General features: G+C 31.8%; 1 protein-coding gene across 1 annotated transcript; it reads left to right on the top strand.

Moving 5' to 3' along the window:
- Nucleotides 1-2,393: 2,393 nt before the first annotated feature.
- On the top strand, nucleotides 2,394-3,439 carry LOC105178806 (coiled-coil domain-containing protein 94-like). Its single transcript, XM_011102352.1, has 2 exons — nucleotides 2,394-2,615; nucleotides 2,930-3,439. Exons 1-2 carry the CDS (start codon nucleotides 2,394-2,396, stop codon nucleotides 3,437-3,439), a joined length of 732 nt encoding a protein of 243 aa, XP_011100654.1.
- Nucleotides 3,440-8,629: the final 5,190 nt, after the last annotated feature.

Here is an 8,629-nt window from a genome sequence, read left to right as displayed (position 1 = left end):
TTGATTTTATACCTAAAACCATTCAGAATTATTTTCTTTATATAGTTTGTAACGAGAGATCTTAATGTAATCCATTGCTAAAAGCAGGAAATTTGCATTTTTACGTCTCGAGGAAATACCATTTTTGGTTGCATATGTTTGGGCCTTTTTCAAATAGTCCCATTTATTGTGATTCTCTCACATTGCATCCCATAATTTCAAAAAAAATTTCTCATTTTTAGTCCTCATCATACTTTTTCGTCCACTAACTAATGGAGCTATTAGAAGGTTTTTAGTGGGGATTATGAGGGTTACATTAATTATTGGATTCTAAGGGGAATTATGAGGGTTGCATTAATTATTGGACGAAAAATGTACTTAAGGATTAAAATTGAGAAAATTTTCAACTTGTGAGATACAATGTGAGAAAATTGTAATAAATGAGACTAAAGTGCAATAGGCTCTAACATATGGGACCAAAAATGCAATTTTTCCTTACGTCTCACAAGTTAGTCTTTGGCAATATTTGATCCCATTGTTTTCAAAATCAGCATATTGCATTCCATAATCCAAGAAGTTTGCAATTTGCATGCGAAGCCTTAATTCTATTAAATTTATTTCATAAAAAAATTAATAGTGTACCAAAATCGCAAATAGGCTAACTTGAAGGATGTGAAATCAATTTTTTCCTAAAAACCATTAGTTAATGATCTAATAAAAACATAGTGTGTCATATGAAGCTAGTTAAGTTTAAGTTTCTCAGACAATACAAAGCTAAAGAACATATACAAATATAGATATGCAATTTTTTATGGATTAAATTCCATAACTAACTCAAAGAGTTGGCCTTTTGAAAGCATAACAGTGTCCGCCGTTCACACCACCACTATGGACCAAAACACTGCAAAGAATGAAAATAATCAGAATGAAAATGTAACCCAAAGTTTTGCAAGTGTGAAGAATAAAAATTTAGAGATGTTGCAATTTGAATAAGAAAATAATCCCAATGGTCAATTTTCGCTGGAATAAAATTTTTGTCCTATATTATTTGAATTTTGGTATTTTAGTTCTTTATCTTACAAGACTTGTGAAATAGGTCCCATCGCTTTGAATTGTTTTACAATTTTGGTCCATATCAATGGAAGCCAAAGTCCAAATTAAAGAAGTATGTGTGAGGAATATGTTTTTCTCTGGCAACATTTACAAACTCATTGAAGGACCGGAATTGAAAAAATTTACAAGATTACATGACATATTTGCTACATTGGAAAAATAAATGACTAAACCGTCATAATGCAAAAGATACAGGATGAAAATTGCATTTAAACTAAATAAAGTATAAAGAAAGAATTTGCCATACAAATATTGCAGGTGTTAAAGCCAAAACCAAAAAAAAAAAGAAAAATACTTCTACTTGCCGAAAAAATAAAATGGGGTGGTGGAAAAGTGTTTCTTTTAAAAATTATGGTACAAAAAATATGATTTCTGCTTTCGATACAGTAGGAGATTTTAATAAAGCATGTTGCACTATCCATGTTTTCATCATGCCGATATATTCTCTGAGTTTGCTTCACCTTACAAAGTATAACTTTTATCTTTAAGAGTAAAGAGGAAGAGAAATTAAAGGATAAATTTTAGTTTTCATCTTATAACTTAGGCTCTACACACTTTGAGTTCTATTATCCATGGAAACATCTGAAAATATTCGCATAATTTTAAAGGATTTTTATTTCAGTATTTCTATCAACTATCATTAGAAAATTGATTGAAAAAACCGCGTAAGTCTTGTGGCCATTTCCTTTCGTTGTGAAAATGTGGTTGTTCCCGTCTACTTTGAAAGATAACAACAACCTAACTTACCCAAGATTTTTCCGTTAATTTCCTAGTGAAGTAGGTAGAAAGGTTGAAAATAAGACATTTTACAAGTTATAAGACTATTTTTGACTTTCGAGAATTTCATGAGCAATTAAAAGTTGTTATTCCTAAATTATGGAATAAAAGTACAAATTTTCCAAAAATCAGGCTAACAGTTTTCTATTTTATCTTGACTAGTCAATAAATCAAAACAAAACATAAATACGGAGTGAGTTTTTAATTCAACCATTCGTATTATAATTTATGTCTTCTAAGTTTACTACTACAGTGGACTACATGTATCTTGTAATTATGTATTCCTAATCCTAAGACTCCTGGAACGGAGGAGAGTGCAATTCAAATAGGACAACTCCAGAGTCAGAGTCAACATGAAACTCTCCTCTTCGCTGGTACCCATATATGTATATATATATACAGACACCAAAAAGCATCCATTCACAGAAAACATATCTATCCTTTACCTTCAGCAAGTATTCTGACTACGTAGCAAAATTGGAAATGGAGAAATCGGTGAAGAGCGCTGCGCAGCACCTGTGAATATGCGTATTCCGTTTGAGCTTTGCTGCAACGAGTGTGGGCGGCAAACGTACAAAGGTGAAAGATTTTGGGGTTTGAAAGAGAAAGCTGGAAAGGACTCGTGTTTTGATGTAGAGATTTACAGGTTTCAGTTCCAATGTCCTTCCTGTCGTGCTGACTTCTTCATTAAATCGGATCCCGGGCGTTACGATTACATTGTGGAGTCGGGAGCAACTTTGGTTATGGTAGGGGACCCTTGATTATGTGTCTGGTGTGGCACATAAGTTTAACGATGTAGTGCATGCTCTCAAGCAGTTATTGTGGAACGGTTGTACCCAATCTCCATTGGGGGTTGTTGCTGAATTGGTGAATATCAATGCCGAAGGCCATATTTCTCAGCATATATATGATCGAATATCCCAGTAGGCTGATCATGTATTTACCCATGATCCACACTCAATTTCACAGCGTAGGCAAGTCTACTATGAACTGTGGGGTGTGTGTCAAAAACTCATCATATAAAGACATGGATTGTGATTTCTATGAGATTCTCGAATAGATAATTCAGTTAGATTACCCACTTATTCCAAATATCCATATCGTTCTGTTCAAATGCCGTTGGGTTGATCTCGTGAGAGATATGAAGGTACATCCTTGTTATCACCTTGTTGATTTAAACTTCAAAAAAGTACACGAAAAGAACGAACCATTCATCCTGACACAACAAGCATTGCAAGTCTACTACACGGAGTACCCTAGCATGAAAAGAGATAAAGTGGAAAGGATATTTGCCTGCAAAACCAAAGCCAGAAGAGTTATTGATGACTTTCTATGGACTGAAGTTGCATTTCAAGAGGATGAAACAATACCTACTCGACAAGTTGCGACGAACAATCATAATTATGACCTTAATGACCCAAATGACATACAATTAGTCATTGAGCTTTCTATTGCTAATCAACAAGGAGTAGGTCTATCCCGATCAGGTAATTGTGAATCTAATGATGAATTTGACGAAGATAACATAGATGAGGATTACAAGACTGAAGAAGACAATAATTATGATTGAAAGTTCAACGTTTCTGTAATCAAACATCTATAAATAATCTTTGCATAAATTAATAATTTATTATATATTTTATAAAAATATTAGTTCTACTTAGAAATGGTCATCAATAGGAAAGACCATTCCAAAATCGTCCCTACTAGGTACAATCACAACTAAAATTGTTCCTAAATGTAACCGTTCCATAATATTTGTAAAAAATATTAAATTTGGAATAGGCGTGGTAAAAAAAATATGCATTACAATATTCTACAGAAAAAAGGAGGAAAATTCAAAATATAGGAACGGTCCATTTATATTGACTGTTCCTAAATCAGTTCCAAACAAATTTAATTTCATGCCAAATAAAAGTAGAGGGAAAATCAAATATAGAAATGATTTTTAAATATTTGACCGTTCCCTGAGATAAATTTAAAGAAAATCGTGCCTAAATGTATAAACTATTTGTTCCAAACATGAAGATAAATATAATAGTTCCTAAATATGTTCAAAGATTCCTAATTCACTTCTCGATCATGATATCTCCACATTCGAGACCCTAATTAATTACAACCCTAAATGCATAACAATACTGTACATATGTGAACATATCTACCGGTTTGATGTAAAATTACATAGTTTGATGGACAATCGCATCGTTTTTAACCTCGTTGATTATGTATCAGATACAATATCTCAGTTTCCGTAGAACAAAGATGTCCACAATTTCACAGAAAGTAATATTATGTTGATTCAATCATATCTAACGGTCTGATTAAAATTTTAACGGTATGTTTAGGTGATTCAGAATAATACTATATGATGCCATTGACATCTATATAAGACTAATAATTTTGGATATACAAATATACTGGATCTGCCAGACATGTATCAATTTTTTGAAAAGAATTTTATGTGTCCAATGGTTAACATAAATTTATGGTCTAGTTTTCTTTAAGCAAACATGTCCTGGATGATTTTTTCTGCATCTATTATTTTTTTATTTTATTAAATAACTTAATATTGACACTCAACTAGGAACAGTTTGAAATATATAGGAACTGTCTGTTCATCAGACAATCAAAACAAAATCTTCCGCATGCAAAACAACATCATTTAAGTTGATTTAGCATGGGTTTAGGAACACCTAAATAATTAAAATTCTATGCCAAATTGAACTGCGAGAAACACTAATCCATAGCACATAAAAGACATCATTCCATTTACTTAGGAACAGTCCTGGAACAATTTGTTTATAATTGACCATTCCAAGTGCGTGGAACACTAATCCACAACACATAAAACGACATCGTTTGATTTAATTAGGAACGTTCTTGGAACGGATTATTTATAATTGACCGTTTCTAGACTGTTCCAAATGTTAATATATATATTTTTTAAAGTTTATCATTATTTTATAAATAAGATGCTAACTATTTTATTCTTCTATAGGAGGCAGAGCTCGATCGGCCGCCCAAGCATATGGAATTATTTGAAAGATGCTACATGAAAAAGGAGGACGACGACTGAGGTGGTAGTAAGAACCTTATTGATATTATTTTTAAAAAATAATTAATGTTTAATTAAAAGTTCTAATAACTTTTTTTGTATTGCAAGAGACGTTCCAAAAGCTGATGGATGATCGTCAACCTCGGCCCACGGTCGAGGACAACGATGCTGAAGTCGTATCAGAGGCTTCGGTGGCAATGCAGAGCAGCAAATGTGCTTGCTGCAGTCGAGGGCAAGAACAAGAACCGAGTATTCGACCTTGGTTTTAACGCCCACATCGGACATTATAGAAGGTTCTCAATATTTTATCTTAATTATTTATATTTCTAATGTTTATTACATTCCATTATTTTATATTCAATCAATTAATTAAATTCATAAACATAATTAATTAAAAATGTATTAAATTTAATTTAATTATATATCAAAATATATATACTTATTTATTTCTTAAATTTATTAAATATATAAATTAAATTATTAATTAAAATTTATTACATAAAAATTAAAAATTATAAAATATAAATAAATTATAAAGTTAAAAATATGAACGATTTTTGTAATTGTAAAGAAAATATTACAAATCTAAATAAATGACTGTTCGTAATACCATTACCAAAATAGTTCTAAACACGTTCCTAAATTGTAATGACTTTTCCTAATAATATTACTAAAACTATTTCAAATATGTGTTCCTAAATAGTGGTTGACCGTTCCTAATACCATTGCTAATAGAGTTTTAAGTATGTGTTTCAAAATAAGAACGATAATTCCTAATATCATTACTAAAATAGTTTTACATACGTGTTCACATATAAGACTTACCGTTCCTAAAATAGTTACAGAAGACTGTTCCAAAAAGAAATATAGCCGTGCCTAATACTATTGCAAAAATTGACATACAAATCATTCCAAAGACCATCCCTATATTTATCTTCAATACAAATAAATACAGTTCTAAAATTCAGGTATAAGTATTACAAGACAGTTCCAAAAGTAACCCGAAATGAATAATATAACCATTCCAAATTTTCGTCGAATTTGTTTGAATTAAAAAAAAAATAAAACTTTTTATTCAAATTTAATAGTAGGAACGGTTACCAACAATGTGTTACAGCGACCGTGCCAAATTGGAACGGTCCGTCATTAACTTTTCCTAAATATTTGTAATGCCATCTATAAAGATGGAAGGTGAACCGTTTCAAAATTCGCTTCAAATTAATTCCATCAATTTCAGACCGTTCCAAAGAAAGCAAAAACAAAAATTGTTTCTAAACCCTTCAAATTCCGCTTTTTTTTATAGTGCTTGCACTAATTAAGTCATTCTAGCTAGTCGCTAAATGTTGTTGCTCTCAGTATGCAAATCCACTAGCACACCATGGTATACATATCATACATCTTGAAGCAATTCGGGAACAATTTCTTATAGGTCCGATCGCCTACCTCTTTAAAGTCTCTTCTTCTCTCTTCAAGAGCATTTCCTAGTAGCTTTTTACATTCTTCGCCTCTTCTTTAAAATTTCTCTTCATCTTCGTTAGTTATTTTTAAACACATATCATCTACTATTTGATTTACCTTATTGAAAGTGATTGAAACAATTTAAAGAAACCACTTACTCTCTTCTTACTTTAAGAAAGTTATTTTTTTGATGTTTGGGAGTATTACTTCTACTTTTGAAATTCAAAAAGAATAAAAAATGAAAAATAATATCAATTTCAAATTTGCCATTTTTTAAAATTCATTCGTTATATTTGTACATCTAAAATTGACATTGAGCACTTCAGATAATTTTATCTAAAGTTGCTAAGCTTTGAAGTTTTTCACTACAAAAAAAAATGATTATTTCTTACGCAATAAATCACTATATCTTAAAAATTTTAATAAATTAATACTATCTATTATAATCAGACAAGACCGATGAGGAAACTTAAATTTTGGCCATAATTAATCAACATTCACCAAAGCCTTAGCTATATATGGCCGAAATACTACTCACAATTTTTAGTTGTAGCAAGTGTTTTGACCTTACTTGTAGAAACAATAGCTTGAAAGAATCGGCATGGTCCGGAAACGCGGCAAAAGAGTGAAACAAAAATTATTTAAAACGATTCAAAGGAGTATTCCCTTTGAAATTCACATGCGTTCGGTATTTACCAAAAGCATAATAATCAACATATAGTCATGTTAGAGATGTGATAAAGGATGAAACAAAAAGCATAGAAACAAAAATGAAATCTTACCTTTTGTTTCTATAGTTGAGGAGCAATGTGCATTGTTCCCTTTACATTCTCCCATTCCGTTCACTTTAGAATCCAAATTAGAACCCTTCTAATTTGTCCACACCACACTAAGGAAGACATATAGTTCTTTTTTCTATTTCTAGATAGAACAAAGAATAAGAAGAAAAAATAACTCCAAACAAACACTATTCTTTAGTGCTTTTGGAATGTTTAATATTCTAACTTGAATCCAATTCAATGTAGAACAAAAAGGAGAACATTTTTGGAGAGAAAAGGGAGTGAATTTTGTGGCTTAGGTGCTGGTTATAGATGTGTGTAGTTTTGTATATTACATATAATTAAATTCAAAATTCAATAACTACCAAGTGTGCCTCCAAGGCAACCTATACACACACATGTATATAACCTTCAACCATGATGAAATAGCTACTCCAATATCTTCATCATGGTGAGGAGCTTCAACTCTTTCTTAACTTGCTCCAACCTCCCTCAAATGGGCTTGGATTTCAAATATGGACCGGGCTTGGTTTAATTAAATTAAATTAAGCCCACCCAAAGTTAATTGAATAATAATTAATTAAATTAGTTTTAACCCAACTAAGTCTAAAGATTCATTTAATCCAATTGAATAAATCTAAGCCCAAACTCTAATAAATTGATCCAATCATTTAATTAAGCCAAACCTAATAAATTAATCTAATTAATTTAAAGGTGTTAAGCCCAAAATTAATTAATTCTGTCTTCCATCAAATGGATTATTAAATAAATGATCCAATCATTTATATTCTCCTTAAATTAATTTAATCCAATTAAATTAATTCATTTCTTCTCGAATTAATTTCAAATTAACTCCACCAATTCTGTAGTGATTTGTGTGTGACTTTCCAGACGACGACATATTTTTTGTTGAAATTCTTCTGACATGAACAATGCTCTTTGATGTGGCAGCGCGATCCGATGGAGCGGGAGCAGCTGTTGTCTTCATTGCACGATAAAAACAAGTAATAATTTACTCCACCATTTTCGTAAGACAATGTGGTAACATGAGTGTCTTATGTCTCCTTTTGGAAGTGGCTGCAATAGACTTTGTCGCACCAGTCTCAATAGCCGGCATCGCTTGATTATCTTTAAATCCATTCTCTAAATTTGGAGGATGATTGAGTCTAAAAAAGACTCTTGTATTGTTCTCTGAAGGAGTCCTATTGCACTTGGCCACCGATCCACACACTCCTTCATGACTTGGGGAGATGAAGAAACTTTGTTAGGTATTAAGAGTTTAGATGAGGTACCCGATAAAATGTAGGACCGCCAAAGCCGTCCAAGTTCCTTCAAGCTACAAGTCAAAATCTCTTTCTTCAAACTCCCTGGGACGTCTTAGCAGAAAAATACCTGACGACTAAAGCGGTGGAGACTGTAAGCTTTAATAATGGATTCCAGTCCGATCCGAAACGTCAAGTAGCTGGAG

Source organism: Sesamum indicum, unplaced genomic scaffold, assembly GCF_000512975.1.
Source record: "Sesamum indicum cultivar Zhongzhi No. 13 unplaced genomic scaffold, S_indicum_v1.0 scaffold00095, whole genome shotgun sequence".
Taxonomy (NCBI): Eukaryota; Viridiplantae; Streptophyta; class Magnoliopsida; order Lamiales; family Pedaliaceae; genus Sesamum; species Sesamum indicum.
Note: the sequence above shows the minus strand (reverse complement) of the source record. Positions and strands in the feature narration are given on the sequence as shown.